We start from the raw sequence: 17,206 nt of genomic DNA on the forward strand, positions 1-17,206 counted from the left end.
CTAACCAAGCCAAGGGAAAAAGACTTTTGAAAGAATTCAGTAAGTGTATTAAATCATGGCCTTCTCTGGTCTCATTTGCCAGCCTTCCATTGGCCACATCCAGTTGGGAAATTGATGATCCCATCTTTAATCCAACTGGCATTGGTCTGTTAACATGTCTGAGAACTTGTGTTTAGGAAATATTTCAGGCATAGAGAATAAAGGTGTCCTTCCCCTTCCACTAAAGCCTAGAATCTGAAGGAAAGGCAGCACTGACACAGCACTGGCTCTGTGCCAGAGAAGAAGGCATTTTAACTGTCTGTGGAAGGAAAGAGGGAAAGAGCCAGTGATATTTCCTTTTTCATGCCATTTTTACTTGCCTTTTTCCTGAGTAGATTGATTCATTTGAGAAAAGTTTCAAGAGTATTTTACAAGAGTATTTCAAGTTTCAGAGTATTTTACAAAATTCAAATTCCTCTTCATTTTCCTTTAAATATTTTATTTTTATTTTATTTTATTTTATTTTATTTTATTTTATTTTAGAGAGAGAGCAAGCAGGGAGAGGGGCAGAGAGAGAGAGAATCTTAAGCAGGCTTTAGTCTTCAGCTTGGAGCCCGATGTGGGGCTCGATCCCACAACCCCAGGATCATGACTTGACCTGAAATCAAGAGTTGGACGCTCAACTGACTGAGCCACTCAGGCACCCCTTCTCTTTGTTTTTCTGAAAGATGTAGGTTTTTACCCAGAATGACCCATCTGACACTGTCCTCTCAGATGCTAGTGGTGGAGGTGGTAGTGAGGCTGCTGGGACCTCTGATCAACAGTTTGGTGAAATTTAACCTGTGGGAAAACTTGGATAACAAATTTCTCTTTCTAGAAGTACACTTTACAGCTTAGGTCAGATTAGAGAAGCCTGGGGTCAGCCTGTGAGCTCCATAAGAAATATTGGAGTTATTATTTTGTAAGTTGGGAAACCTATAAACACAAGACTAAGGGGGTACCTTGGGCATGGAACTCACCTATTTACCTTTTCCTTTGTGTGATGGTCTTAGATTTGTGTCCAAAAATAAATAAGTAAATTTAAGCAGAAGTTGCTCCTATGCTACTTTTCAGCCTATTCTTTTTGGAAAAAATGAATGTTTAATTCACAAATTGAAGTATTTTTTAATAGTAGAATCTTCTATTCATCAGAAATTGATTTGGGGCCCTGTGGGACATAAAAGTAAAGTCCTGTGGGGCATAGAAGATAGATCACTTACAAGTCCTGACTATCCAAGAGCTACAAGTGGGGGGACATGAAATAAGTATCTAAATAATTAATACAAAGAAGAAAATGAAAAATGCTTTCAAAGGCTACAAATCAAGAGTAATGGGCATTCAGAGGAGGGAAAGATGATCTTTTCATCTGTAACACTTACGGGGTAGTTACAGTGGCTGCCTTATCACTTACATTATCTTCTCGTGTATTTAATTATAGAATCTATCACTGTATGGATATGTGGTAACTTTTTCAGATATTACTTAGAACTGCAGATACGTGCGTATCTAAAACCTTGGGATAATTATGAAACCGGAAAAACTAAGAAAAGACATTTGTTCACATGATACCCATGTATTATTTTTCTGGCCCATTCTTCCTTATAAACCTGTAATCATATTCTGAATTCAGCACAGTCATAGAAAAACAATTGAGCAGCCTATCCTTAGTTCCTTGTTGACTTTTATTACCATCTCCATGTACTTTTTTTTTTTTTTTTTTAATTTTTTTTTTTTTCAACATTTATTTATTTTTGGGACAGAGAGAGACAGAGCATGAACGGGGGAGGGGCAGAGAGAGAGGGAGACACAGAATCGGAAACAGGCTCCAGGCTCTGAGCCATCAGCCCAGAGCCTGACGCGGGGCTCGAACTCACGGACCGCGAGATCGTGACCTGGCTGAAGTCGGACGCTTAACCGACTGCGCCACCCAGGCGCCCCTACCATCTCCATGTACTTTGAAATCACAAATTGTCAGTGATAAGGAGTGAGGGGTTGGGTAGAAAAGAAAAAACGTGAGGTATCTGCAACGTAACATTTTCAGTCCTAGGGTGGGCTGCTTATGGAGTTTGTCTACTTCTGTGTACCTGAGTTAAAGAGCCTTTGAAGTTTAGTTCTGTGTAACACTGAGGATCTTCCCAGGCCTAAGGGATGGATGCTGGCTGGGAACAGCGGGAGACCAGTGGTATGGGTCCCAAGGGCCAGGAAAAATATAGCCTTTTTCCAAAGCTCTTTTGGTCTTAGCTGCAGACGATCCTAATAGGTTTGACTTTTCTTCAGCTCCCTCTGGTTTGTCTCTCCACCCACAGATATCCCACAAAAACTGTGGCACCAGCCACTGAAACATATTTCTGAAATGCTCAGAGAAATAGTTGAAGACCAGACTCATGGGTAAGCAAATCCTAATGACGCCTAGGTCCATCTCACAGTGGTTTCTCTTGATCCTTATCATCTGTTTGAGGAGGGCCAAGGGGAAGGCATTACTGGTCTGTGACCACGCCCAAACAGGTAAGCACCTTGCTGAGTGAGAAGTGGAAGAAGCACATAGCTGCACGTGTGTCACTCTGAGCAGCTCAGCAGCAGTGCATATGTAAATACCTTGTATAGAAACTGTCCTGAGTAGTATCGGTATTGGATCTTGAGATGTACAAGCATAACGAGAAGAAGAGCAGACCCTAGGAAAACAGCAGAGCCCGCATGCTGCCGCCACCCCCAGCCATGCAGAGGACCATGCTCTCTGGGCCCCTTGGTCTTCTCCCTTCCTCTGTGCTCTCTAGGGAAGGAAATTCTAAACTTCTCCTGCATAGTAGGGTAAAATGTCCCTTTTTCCTCCTCTTTTTAATAAATATTTGTTTAGGGGCGCCTGGGTGGCTCAGTGGGTTGAGCGTCTGACTTTGGCTCAGGTCATGATCTCGTGGTCCGTGAGTTGGAGTCCTGCATCGTGCGCTGTGCTGACAGCTCAGAGCCTGGAGCCTGCTTTGGATTCTGTGTCTCCCTCTCTCTGCCTCTCCCCGACTGATGTTCTGTCTCTCTCTCCCTGTCAAAAATAAACTTTAAAAAAAAATTTTAAATAGATATTTGTCTAAAATCAGAATTATATTCTAACATAAATTAGTTTCTAACATGATATTAAGTACTCTCATGGGTTAATTTTCCTAAAAGCAATCCCATTTAGGCTTTACTAACTTCTTTGTGACATAACACCCTGCACCTTCCTCTTGATTTACTTTTTTTTTTTAGAGTACAAATATTTTATTTGTTGTCTGTACTAACTTACTAAGACCGTCTCTATTTGTTCCTTTTGCCACTATTCCCTCTTGAAATTCTCTGCAATCTGCTCGCTGAGCCATCACATATTACGGTTGGTGCTCCTTATGTTCATGATCACTGATGCACATTTGGTGCCGGTTACTCACCACCCCGCACTCAAGATTCTTACCAATAAAGGAGACAAAAAGAACTGGCAGACAAGTGGGGTTCAGAGTATCAGCATGGTAATGGCCTGTAACACCTGTCAGTCCCATGTGCATGCTTTCAGGTTGTCTCTGGTGAAGAGCAGGACCTCAACGCAAAGCCTCATGGGACTCTTACCTAACTTCGATCTGCCTTAACTAGATTTCTGGGTCCACCTGCAGGGAGGGGCCAGTGAACAGGTTCCGGTGCTTTCTTAGCCAGCCACTAGGACTGCCTCACATGCTCAGTTACTGGTAGAAAAGAGGAAAAAGAACCCGGCCATTTCTGCAAGGCAGGCCCTGTAGCCCCTGTCCAGGGAGTGTGAGAGAGCCCTGCTGCTCAGCTTATAGTGAGGTCTGTAGGGAAGATCTTCTGTGGAACCCATTCCTGGCTTTTCAGCCATCATAACCCAGCAGACTTCTAATGTGGCCCACAGAGCACCTGTTCTTCCTCTTGTGGGACAAGTAAGATTAATACTCACTCCCCTTTCTTCTTCTCTCCACTATTCCACAAGCTAGGTGTTAAAACATTTAATCACTTGCTCTCACAACAGACATAGCAGACCCAGATCCAACCAAGAGGGGCCCAGAGCTCTCCTGTTCCAGGAACCTCCCCGGTTCAGAAGAGAAGTTCTGATCTTAGGCCAGTCCCACTCCATTTTCCCCAGGGGAGATGTTAAGCTGCTGACACTGTCACTGTGCATATTAATAGGTCCTTTCCTTGAACTGGCTATCTTTTAAATAGCCAGTGTGCCTGTCCATTCCCGGCATGGCAAAAGGATAGCTTCATAAAAGCTTCTAACTTTTCAGCTTCCCATACATGACAGGAAAGAATATACAGTATGCAGCCCGTTCAAAGTTCATCATTGCCAAAATACTGGCCAGAACCTTGTGTTTTGTCAGAAAGGAAATAACATATGTTTTTGTCTGCATCCCTTCCTCGTCTCCATCTGGACCCCAGGGAGCCCCCTCATTTCTTGCTCTGGAGCTACCTGGGTGGCTGCCTCAGGGCTGGGAGGCCCCCTCTTCACAGCAGCCCAGCTGTACAGGCCTTGCAGAAAGCAGAGGGGGCCTTAAAGCTCTCATCTTGTAGCATTCCTGTTGGTCATGGCCCAGAACCTTTCTTTGTCGAAGCCTGTAGCCACTCATGGTCCTTGGATATAAAGATTTAAGTGTCTAAAGTCCTCGGGACACATGGGATTTTGAAAGACCTGCCTTTGAAGGTCCTGTGATGGGTTCAGAATGGCATTGTGAGCTATTTTTTAAATCTAACTTGTATTCCTTGCAAGATGTACCTCAGTGGATAAGAACAATTTAAGCCAACCATTCGCAGACATTACAGCTGCTCTAAGAACCAAAAAGAGAAAGAAGTCAAGTTGCCCAGCTGCCATGTGTTTTGGTTCTGTTCCAGGTCCTACGGAGGCCCCTTTGAGTGCTGGTTTTTGTTCAGTCACTTTGGAGGATGGGCTGACATCGCGGCTGAGCAGTTAGTGATGTCAGAAGCTGAACCCCCGGAAGCCCTGCTGTGGCTCTTGGCCTTCAGCCACAGTCCACGTGACAGGAGTCAGCAGCGAGCACAGACCATGGTGGGTGGCAGGACGTGCTGTGTGTGGTGCTCTGGGTTTGTCTCTTGGGATCAGAAAAGATGCTGCAGGAAGGGGCCTGTGGTGGGTTTGGCCTCCAGTAACCCCCAGGCACCTAAGCACTGGCTGTTCACTGTGCTCATGTGTGGTAGCATGTACACATCCACCCAGATGGGTGAGTGCATGCATGCTAGGTTTGTGGTTGGAGACATCTTCTTGCCTCACAGAAGCACCTCTCCTGGGAAGCACCACAGAGATGAGGCATAGCCCTTCTGTCCCCTACATTGTTTTATCTGTTCTTGCTCAGCTGCCACCAATGCCCTTGTTTACAGTCAGCCCTGGCCCAGGGGCCAAGTCCTCTAGCATTTGCCATGCAGAATCTGACCGCTCCTCTAAGGAGCACTGTCCTCTCTCTGATCAGCAGCCTGTCCCTGTCTGCTTCCGTCTTGACTTACTGCTTTCTTGGATCAGACAACAAATCCTCACATTACAGGCTTTGTTTAGCACTCTTACTAAAGTAATCTGATATTAACCCCTTAGCTTCTGAAAAAGGACTTGGGCATTCCCTAAATAACAGAGCAGCTAATACAGGACTGGCTGTCTATGGCAAATCGAGTTTTTATTTTATGCAGAGTATAATGACTACAGGAAGCAGTGCTTTGATTAAAGGCATTGGCACCTCCCTTGCAAATGTTTATTTGCTGGTTTTTAAAACTTTAGCTGCTAACACTTTTTGCTAATTTTAATAATTAAAGGGAGCAAGTTTCTTTATGTAGAGAGTAAGTTTCCTATTTGCTTCATGTTTTCTGTTTGAAAAAAGCAGAGACTAGTACAGATATGTCTGTATATTTTTCTTATTTAAAGACTCACATGGCATGGGATGCCTGGGTGGCTCGGTTGGTTAAGTGTCCGACTCTTGATTTCGGCTCAGGTCTTGATCTCACAGTTTGTGGTTTCGAGCCCCATGTCATGCTTGAAATTCTCTGTCTCCATCTCTCTCTCTGCCCCTCCCCTGCATACACTGTCTGTCTCTCTCTCTCTCTGTCTCTCTGTCTCTCTCTCCCAGAAATGGATAAACATTTAAAAAAATGAACGAATACTTGCATGGCAAAGGAAAGAAAGAGTTTTAGATTTTAAAAAGTTGAAATTTGGTGATAATTTATTTTGGATCAAAAATACGTTTTTAAGAAATTATCATAATCCACATATGTGTTTGAGGGTTGCTTTATGACTAAGAAGAAAGCTTTCTATCTCCCTTTTAAAATATCACATTAAACTTAAACTTATTAAGAGAAATCCTAATTATGTTTTCATTATCTTATTTTTAGTGATAATAGTTAAAATGTATATAGCACTAATGATTTTCAAAGCCCTGTTATATATACTTTATATTTGATTCCTTATAAGGTAAGTTAGTAAGTTATATGTTAAATTCCTGATCAATCATTGAAACGGACAGAGATTCACTTTTGAAAGGTAGAGAAATAAATTGTCCAAAAGAAAGGTAATTTCTAGAAAGTTCTGCATTGGCATGTCTAATACTTACCTTGGCTTTTTTTTTTTTTTTTTTAAATCTGTACATAGTTCTTACTGCAGGGATGCTGTAGCATACTGGATAAAAATAGATTAGTTCACTCAGAGTAGTTTAGCACCAGCATGTTAGCTTCCTTCTTAGCTATCCTGTGAGAGGGGCTATCTGTCTCGTGACTGAAGACACGTTTCATGTTTGTGAGCCTAAAGCCTCTTCCTCCTTGGTGCCCAACCTGAGGCACTGGTGTGTGTGACATCCTGGGGAGCAAGTGAGCCCAGTTTTCCTAGTTTAGTAATACATACCTCTTTCTCTCCTGGGTTTTGTGAACTTTAAATCCCTTTGATGGTCTGTTGGGTGACTTGAAAAACAAACTGTGAGCTGCCTTTGAACGCATGTTTATTGTGAGATTTGAATGAGCCTGACAACATCTGTGCCCTTTCCTCAAAAGGTGTCATTAAATCCTGGTTAATCGCTCAGCCCTGACAGCGTATTGTGGGCCAGCCTCCACTGGCCATCCTTGAGGTTCAGTAACGGGGAAGCAAGGGCAACTGCCACACAAAGACGCGCCCTTCTCTCTGCAGACCCTGTTTGCTGCCAGCCAGTGTTCATCTTCTTTTGCTAACTTTGAATTTAATCATGATAAAAACACAAAATGCCAGGGGAGGGTGGGTGGGTGATGGGTATTAAGGAGGGTACCTTTTGGGATGAGCACTGGGTGTTGTATGGAAACCAATTTGACAATAAATTTCATATATTGAAAAAAAAAGAAAAACACACAAAATGCCTGTGTTTGAATACCCATAAGAATTAAGCCAGGGTTCATACTCTGACTTTGTTATTCCACCTCTAGGAATTATCCTAGGGAAGGAATTAGAGATCCATACAAAGATTTATGTATAAGAATATCATTATAGCATTGTTGTAATTGCAGATGTTAGAAATGGCCTAAACTTTCAATAGTATGGAACTGACTAAATAAGTTGTGACATATTCTAACCATGGACTAACATTCTGCCATGAAAAATCATGTTCTCAAAGACTTTATGTCATAGATACGTGAAATTACTCACAGTGCATTGTGAGAAGTGTAAGCAAACATGGCACATAGTGAGCTCTGGGTTCACAAGGCCCGGGGAAAAGATGAGAAGGTTGTGAACCTGGTTTCCTCCATCTCCCCTGGAGAAAATGGAGCAAGACCAGCCTGAGATTAAGTTAGATCTGATCTTTCATTTGGATGGTGGAGGTACATCATACCTTGTTGTTCAGACTTTCTAGTGAGCATATGTAAATTTTTATAATGCAGGATAAAAAGTAATCCTTAGAAAAGAAAGCTTATCTCTTTTACTAAAAACAAATTAAAAAGCATTTAAAGTTTTGGCATGTCAGGTGAAAGCTTATGGATGTGGAAGGCATTTGAAGGGAAAGATGGTCTGGGATGAAGACAACCAGTACTGAACAAGGGTAGAAAATCAAATGCCAGTCAAGAAGAAAATGGATATGAAGGCATAGCTTCCTAAGCCCTGACATTTGTGCAGACCTTTTAGATGGTAAGATGGTCTTGGGCTCCCATAGACGCCATCAGATGAGGGCAGGCTGGGCCCAGCTGACAGAGGAGGTGGTGAGAGAGTAGCCCTCTCCTGTTGGAACGCTGCCATTCTCCGTGGAAGAGCCCCATGGTACAGTTTCTCACGGTCTTGGATTGTGGTCAGAATAGCTCACACAGCACTCCTAGTGTATTGGAGTTTATGACAGACTTCATTGAATGAGGCTTTAACTTCCAGGGGAAAAAAAAGACGACTCACACAAAATCCATAAAATTGGTCATGGGAATTCTCAGAATAGGCCTGAGTACTCTTTCGAAAATGATGGAACATAGCTGTTCATGAGTTCCATGTGGCATTTTGGATCTATGGCTTTCAGTTTTTCTTTGTTTTCCACGTCACATCTTGATGTACTATTCTTATAGCAAGCAGAAGTCTCAGCATGAAATAAGTATTTTTTATGCAAAAACAACCCACAGACCTATAACGATCACATTATGTGAATTCTACAGACTTGTGACCTCTGCTTATGCTTTCAACATGTATGAACACTGTCCCAGTGTCTAAAACAAAACAAATGTGGTGTGTGTGTGTATGTGTGTGTTTCCTCCCCTCAGAGATAACAAAAGGCAAAAGGCAAACCTCATTCTTATCAGAACATTGGCTCAGTGGAGGTCCAATTGCATGGGGCTTTAATTGATTTGTGGCTATGATAGAGAGCAAGTCTTCAAGGAGCCTTTTGTTCCTTTTCCCACAATATAAAAATCTGACTACATTCTGCTGAGGATTTTTCTCCGTCTCTTTTCTTACAAAAAAAAAAAAAAAAGGTCAATTCCTGGCGTGGTGCCTTGGCTGCTTAGCAAGACGAAAGAAAGTCAAGAAATTTCCATTACGCCCATTTGGGTTTGTGTGGAACAGAGTATAAGCTCAGACATGAGTCGCCTCTGTCTGCCTTCCCTAGGTCGCCAGTCCTCTCCTCTTTCTAGGGCTTACTTCAAAGTCCCAAATAAATCCTAGAACCATACAGGTCCTGACTCTTCCCTAATCTCTCACCTTTGAAATTATACTTCCCAGGTAGAGGTAAAGGCAGTGCTCAGCCACCTCAAGAAGCTGCTCAGAAGTCCAGCTCTCTCAGCCAGGGATCTACAGGCAGCAGCTGCAGAGAGCCAAGACAGAGACCCCAGACCACCTTCATGTCAACAGCTGATCAGGCACCTCCTCCTGAACTTCCTGCTCTGGGCTCCTGGAGGCCATGCGATTGCTCGAGAAGTCATCACCCTTGTAAGTCTCCCCTTTAATAGTGTGCTAATTCTCATTTGCATTCCAGGTATGAGGATTGCCTGGCCTTTGACAAGTATGTGTACCAGGGTGCTGTCCAAACATGGATGGACAGGCAATGAAGTTGAAAGTTGGGATGGACCCCAGAGCCTGCCCCTTGTGACACCTTCATAATAAGGAAGAAAATGGAGGCTCTGAAAAAAGAGGTCACAATTACTGTCAGAGTCCATAGTAAAGCTAGGTCTTCTGTCTTCCCATGTACTTACTCTTTCAGTTACATTTGTCATGAAGACAGACAAGACTTCAGTGAGAAGTGTTCACTATAGCAATCCAAAAAATTTTGTTAATTAAAAAAACAGTGTTTGCTAATTACAAAGAATTCTTTCTGAAACCCAGCTGACATGAGGGATAAAGAATGGTCCAAGTCAAAAGTGAGTATCATTCATGGCATTGGGTTAGGTAATGACTTCTTGGATAATGTCCCCAAAGGCACAGGCACCACCAACAAAAAATAGATAAACTGAAATTCATCAAAATTAAAACATGTTGTTCATCAAAGATACAAGCAAGACACTGAAAAGACAAACTCAGGAATGGGAAGAAAATATTTGGAAATCACGTATCTGACAAAGGGGTTAGTATCCAGAATATATTGGGAATTCTTACAACTCAACAACAGCAAAAACCCAATTCAAAAATGGACAACAGATCATAAATAGCTAATAACCACCTGAAAAAATGCTCAACATTATTAGCCATTAGGGAGGTGCAAATTAAAACCCATGATGAGGTAACATTCCACACCCTCTAGGATGGCTATTACAAACAAAATGGAAAAAACAAGTGTTGGTGAGGATGTAGAGAAATTGGAACACTCCTATATTTCCAGTTGGGAATGCTAAAATGGTACAGCCGCTGTGGAAGAGTTTGATAGTTCCTGAAAAAGTTAAACATAGAATTACTATATGATCTGGCAATTCTACTTCTGTGTAAAAGAATTAATAGAATTAAACACCTGGCCACCCTGTTCATAACAGCATTATTCACAATAGCCAAAAGGTAGAAACAACCCAAGTGTCCATCAACAGATAAATGGATAAATAAAATATGGTCTATATATACAATGGGGTATTTTTGGGCCTTAAAAAAGAATGAAATTCTGATATATGCTACTACATGGATGAACCTTGAGGACATTATTCTAAGTAAACTAAGCCAGACACAAAAGGACACATGCTATATGATTCACTTTTATGAGGTACCTAGAATATGCAAATTTATAGAGACAAAATGTAGAATAGAGGTTACCAGGAGCTGGGCAGGGGAGAGGAAAGGAGAGTTGTTTTGGATAATGAAAAAAAGTTCTAGAAATGGATAGTAGTGATGGTTGTACAATATTGTGAATTTACGTCATGCCAATGAACTGTCCACTTCAAAAGGGTTAAAAGACCAAATTTAAAAAGCGTCCACATGCTAGCTTTTGGAATTTTTATTTGCTTTTGTTTTTATTTTTTACTGACAAATAATATACATACAGAAAACATACAGCTTGATTAATGTTCATAAACCAAAAATAACCATGCAGCCAGCAACCAAATCAGGAATGTTCTCAGCATCCAGAGAGCCCCTTCTTGCTCCTTTCCCTGGGCAGGTTCTGTTTGAATGTGAATATGAAGAGAGTCCCAGTGATAAGTAGGACTGCCAAGAACCTCAGAAACCAGCACCCAGGAGGTTCTCAGTCCTGGTAAAACAGTCAGCATGGAGCAGGCAGGCCACAGCAGCCAGCCTGTTAGTCCTGCCTCTCATGTTCAGACAGAAGGCTAAGAGCTAAAAAAAAATGTCCATGTGTCCATAGACCTTGACATCAACCAACATTACCTCTGGCCAGCTATAAGTAATAATAGTCACTTTTCAGCCACTATCTCAGCCAAGTGATCAAGGTCAACATGACAGTCATAAGACATGTTGACTATAAGTACCCTTAATATAATGTGATGAAAATGGCACTTCTGTGATCTTCCTCCCCTAAACTTTTATAATCCCAGTCTAATAATGAGAAAAACAAATGACAAAAATACCTATGTAGCACTCTTCAAAACTGTCCAGTCCATCATCAAAAGGAAAGTGTTAGAAACTGTCAAAGCCAAGAAGAGCATAAGGAGACATGAAAACTGAATATAATGTACTATTTTAGATATTATCCTGGAACAGAAAAAGGACATTATGGAAAAACTGGGGAGATTAGAAAAAGTCTGTCCTTTGGTTAATAAAATGTATCCATATCAGTTTATTAATTGTGATAAATGTACTATACTAATTTAAGATGTTAATGGAAAACCAGATGTTGGAGATATGGGATCTTTCTGTATTATCTTTTCAGTAAACTAGAAGTCTAAAACTGTTCTAAAATTAAAAGCTATTTCAAAAAGTCAACAGCAGGTGCTTTTGAATCATGAAGATATTAGAGCCATTTTTGTCACCTGAAACAAATGAAATACTATGAGACAAATGAAAATGGAAACAACTTTCCAGAATTTATGACACACAGCAAAAGCAGTTGTAATAGGGAAGTTCATAGCAATACAGCTCCTAAGATCCAGGAACAAGGCAAGGATGCCTACTCTCACCACTTTTATTCAGCGTAGTACTAGAGGCCCTGCCCATAGCAATCAGACAAGATAAAGAAAAGACATCGAAATTGGTAAGGAAGAAATAAAACTGTCACTATTTGCAGATGACATGATACTATATTTAAGAAACCATAAAGACTCCACCAAAAAACCATTAAGACTAATAAATGAATTCAGTAAAGTCACAGGATACAAAATTACCCTACAGAAATGAAACATCAAAAAGTGAACAATCCCATTTACAATTGCATCAAAAAGACTAAAATACATAGGAATAAATTTAACCAAAGAGATGAAAGGCCTGTACTCTGAAAACTATAACATACTGATGAAAGAAATTGAAGACAGTACAAATAAATGGAAAGATATTCCATGTTCATTGATTGGAAGAATTAATATTGTTACAGTTATTACCCAAAGCAATCTGCGGATTCATTGCAATCCCCATTAAAATACCAATGGCATTTTTCACAGAACTAGAACAAACAATCCTAAATTTTGTATGGAACCACAAAAGATCCCAAATAGCCAAAGCAGTTTTGAGAAAGAACAAAACTAGAGGTATCACATGCCCTGATTTCCAACTATACTACAAAGCTTTAGTAATTAAATAGTATGGAACTGGCACAAACAGACATATAGATCAATGGAATAGAGAGTTCAGAAATAAATCCACATATATACAGTTAGTTAATCTACAAAAATTGAGGCAAGAATATACAATGGGGAAAAGACACTCAATAAATGGTGTTGGGAATACTGGACCACTATCTTATACCATATGTAAAAATAAATTCAAAATGGATTAAAGACTTGAATGTAAGACCTGAAACCATATAACTCCTAGAAGAAAAAAACATAGGCAGTAAGTTCTTTGACATCATTCTTAGTGGTATTTTGTTGGACCAGTTTTCTCAGGCAAGGTCAACAAAAGCTAAAATAAAACAAATGGGATTATGTCAAACTAAAAAAAGCCTTTTCGTGGTGAGGGAAACCATCAACAAAATGAAAAAGTAACCTACTGAATGGGAGAAGATATTTGCAAATCATACATCTGCTAAGGGGTTAATATCCAAAATATATAAAGAACTTTCACAACTTTAAAAAAATTGATAAAAGTTGGGCAGAGGACTTAAAAAGACATTTTTCCAAAGAAATACAGATGGCCAAGAGACACTTGAAAAGATGCTCATCATCACTAGCCCTCAGGGAAATGCAAATTAAAACTACAATGGGATATCACCTCACACCTATCAGATAGGCTGTCATCAAAAGGACAAAAAGGAAGAGTTGACAGGGATATGGAGAAAAGAGAACCTTATATACCCTGTAGGTAAGAATGTAAATTGGTGCAGCCACTATAGAAAACAATATGGAAGTCACTCAGAAATTTAAAAATACAACTACCATACCATCAAGGAATTCTACTTCCAGGTATTTATCTGAAGAAAATGAAAACATCTATTCGAAGAGATAACACGTTGCACCCCTATGTTCATTGTAGCGTTATTTACAATAGCCCAGATATGGAAGCAACCTAAGTGTCCATCAATAGATGAATGTATAAAAAGGTTATATATGGTATGTATATGGACTGTTATTACTCAGCCATAAAAAAATGAAAAAAAATGAAATGTTGCCATTTGCAAACACATGGGTAGACCTTGAGGGTATTGTGCTAAGTGAAATAATAAAGAGAAAGACTAAAAAATAATAATAAAAGAGAAAGATAAATACCAGATGATTTCACTTATATGTGGAGCCTAAAAAACAAAACGGGCGCCTGGATGGCTCAGCTGGCAGAGCATGTAACTCTTGATCTCAGGGTCATGAGTTCAAGCCCTACAAGAGCTTACCTTAGATAGATAGATAGATAGATAGATAGATAGATAGATAGATAAAATGTCTTTAACTATTTAAGAAAAAAGTAAAAATTAAAAACAAAACAAATGAATAAGAAAAAATGGAAACAGACTCATAGATACAAAGAACAAACTGATAGTTACCAGAATGGTGGTTAGGGAGTGCGGGGGGGGGGGGGGGGGGGCGCAAAGTAGATGAAGGGGATTAAGAAGTACAAATTTACAGTTATAAAATAAGTAAGTCATAAATTCTGGTTCAAGATGGCAATATAGGAAGACACCTATTCCACAGACATACCAAACCTATGCCTATTTATAGAGCAATTCCTCCTGAAAAACTGAAGGCTGACTGAAAAGCTTCTGCACAACAAAAGATAGGCCATAGAGAATGGCAAGAGAGATGGAGACATGGTAATAAAGGGAACACACACTGCAAACTACAGTGGAGAGGGTCCCTCAGTACCATAAGTAGATTCATCTGCCCTGGGGCACAGAAGAAAAAAGTCATGGTTTAAAAGGCTAACTAAAATATAGAGGAATTAGCCCTAGACCCCTGCCAAATGGTGGGGGAGCTGCTGGAATTCTTTGGGTTTAAGAGGCTGGTGAGCACCATGATTTACGTTCTCCCTTCATCTTCATAGCATAGACTGGCCAGTGTTTGGGCACCACAGCCAGCTTGCCACCTCAGCAAGCCCCATGCCTCTAGCCCACACAGCACCAGACACCTGTGAAATAGGAAAAAACAAAAACAAAAAACAAAAACCTGTGGTTTAAAAGAACAATTAGAACATAAAGGCTCCAGCTCTAGAACCCTGCCAGTGTGTGTGTTTTGGGGGGTAAGGGGTGAGGGGTGGTCTGGTGGAACTCTCTGGATCAAAGGGCCTGTCAAGTGCCATGGTTTACACTCCCCCTCCACCTCGGTAGCATGGATGGGAGCAGGGTCCAGGTGCCCCAGCCAGCCTATCACCACAGTGAGCCTGGGTCCCTAGCCCATACTAACCCAAGCCTTCCCACCAAGGTGGCCTCAGCACAGTGCCGACAAGGGTACCCCTGGTCAGCATTCACTGTAGCTCTAGCCATCTCACCAAGGTGACACAGATGCAGGACAGCACTACTTTGGTTCCAGACAATTTGCTAAGATACCCCCAGTGCAGGGCATCCTGGGCCCTCCCAGCCTATTCCCACCTTGGCCTCTGCTGCCCCATCAGGAGCCCCTTGTACTGAGCATCTTGGGACTGCAACCTACCTAGACACAGATCTAAGCAGCCAGCCAAAGTCACCAGGCCTACATTGTCTACACAGAAGATGGCCATTCTTTCAGGTTGAGGAGAATTAACTGTTTAACTGAATTCATCAAAATACAGGCCAGGCAAAATGAAGAGATGGAAAAATATGCTCCAAACAAAATAACAAGCACAAAACTCAGGAAAAAAGCTAAATGAAATGGAGATTACCAGTCTTCCTGATAAGGAGTTCAAAGTAATGATCCTAGAGATACTCACCAGAATGGAGAGAAAATTCAGTTAATTTACTGAGAACTTTAACAAAGACATAGATAATATAAATAAGAATGAATCAGAGGCACCTGAGTGACTTAGTTGTTTAAGTGTCCAACTCTTGGTTTTAGCTCAGGTCACAATCTCACAGTTCATGGGTTAGGGCTCCATGCTGACATTGCAGAGCCTGCTTGGGATTCTCTCTCTGTCTCTCAAAAATAAATAAATAAACTTAAAGAATGAATCAATGAAAAATAAATAAATGAAAAATACATTAGAGGAAATCAACAGTAGATTAGAAGAATGGATCAGTGATCTGGAAGACAGGGTAATAGAACAACACCCAAGATGAACAGAAGACTTTTTTTATATGAGGTTAAGGGCTGTCTTGGACAACATCAAGTGAACAAAGAAGAGAGAAAGGGGCAGAAAATTTATCTGAAGAAATGATAGCTGAAAACTACCCTAAAGTGGGGAAAGAAACAGACATCCAGGTTAAGGAAGCACAAAGAATTTCAAACAAGATGAACCAAAGGAAGTCCACACCGTGACCATACTAATTTAAAATGTTAAAGATTAAAGATGAAGAGAGAATTTTAAAAGTAAGAAGAGACAACTAGTAACATAAAGGGAAACTCCATAAGGCTTTCAACTGACTTTTCAGCAGAGACTTTGCCAGGTCGGAAGGGAGTGGCAGCATGATAGATTCAAAAGGATGAAAGGGTAAAAAAAACATACAAGCAAGAATACTCTCTTGGAAGATTATCATTCAGAATTGAAACAGAGTTTCCCAGAGAAAAGTCAAAGTAGTTCATCATCACTAAACCAGCCTTACAAAAAAAATGTTAAAGGGAATTCTTTAAGTGGAAAATAAAAGGCCATAATCAGAAATAAGAAAATTATAAAAGGAAAAAATTTCATGAGTAAAAGGAAACACATAGTAAAGATAGCAGAACAATAACTTATAACTTGAAGGTTATGAGACAAAAGTAGCAAAAAGTAGTAGTACATATATAACCTTGGATGGGATGGTAAAAAGGAAGTTCTTTTAGAATGTGTTCAAACTAAATGACTATCAATTTAGTATAGATTGCTATATAACTAGAATGTTATGCACGAACCTCATTGTAGTCATTAACTAAAAACCTATAGTAGATACACAAAAAATAAAGAGAAAGAAAGCCAAGCATAACACTAAAGAAAGCTGTCAATCATAAGGAAAGAGAAGGAGAGATGAAAGAAATAGAGAAGAACTACAAAAACAACAGAAAACAATGAACAAAATGGCAATATATACATACCTATCAATAATTACTTTAAATGTAAATGGTCTAAATGCTCCAATTAAAAGACAATAGGTGATGAAGTGGATTTAAAAATACTCAAGACCCTCGTCTACATGCTGCCTACAAGAGACTCATTTCAGACCTAAAGACACAGAGTGAAAGTGAAGGAATGGAAAAAGATATTTCATGCAAATGGAAACAAAAAAAAGAAAAGTGAGGTAATAATACTCATATGAGACAAAATAGGTTTTAAAACAAAGACTGTAACAAGAGACAACGGCATTATGTAATGGTAAAGGGATTAATCTACCAAGAGGGTATAATAATTATAAATATCTATGTACCCAACACTGAAGCATCTAAATACATAAAGCAAATATTAACAGACATAAAGGGAGAAATTGCTAATAATAGTAGGGGACTTTAATATCCCACTTATTCCAATAACTAGATCATCCAGGCAGAAAGTCAATAAGGAAACAGTGTCTTTGAATGACCCTCTAGACCAGATGGACTTACATATATACAGAAA

General features: G+C 40.2%; 1 protein-coding gene across 10 annotated transcripts in view; it reads left to right on the forward strand.

Annotated features, from left to right (window-relative positions):
- The window catches only part of FANCC (FA complementation group C), a 260,904-nt gene that overhangs the window by 235,383 nt on the left and 8,315 nt on the right, over positions 1-17,206 (forward strand). For all 10 annotated transcript variants that reach the window (XM_047830487.1, XM_047830488.1, XM_047830493.1 and 7 more), the window contains 3 exons: positions 2,325-2,406; positions 4,879-5,053; positions 9,197-9,403. In XM_047830487.1, coding sequence (XP_047686443.1) covers positions 2,325-2,406; positions 4,879-5,053; positions 9,197-9,403 — 464 coding nt within the window. The remainder of the gene's footprint in view (positions 1-2,324; positions 2,407-4,878; positions 5,054-9,196; positions 9,404-17,206) is intronic.

Source organism: Prionailurus viverrinus, chromosome D4 (genome assembly GCF_022837055.1).
Source record: "Prionailurus viverrinus isolate Anna chromosome D4, UM_Priviv_1.0, whole genome shotgun sequence".
Classification (NCBI taxonomy): domain Eukaryota; kingdom Metazoa; phylum Chordata; class Mammalia; order Carnivora; family Felidae; genus Prionailurus; species Prionailurus viverrinus.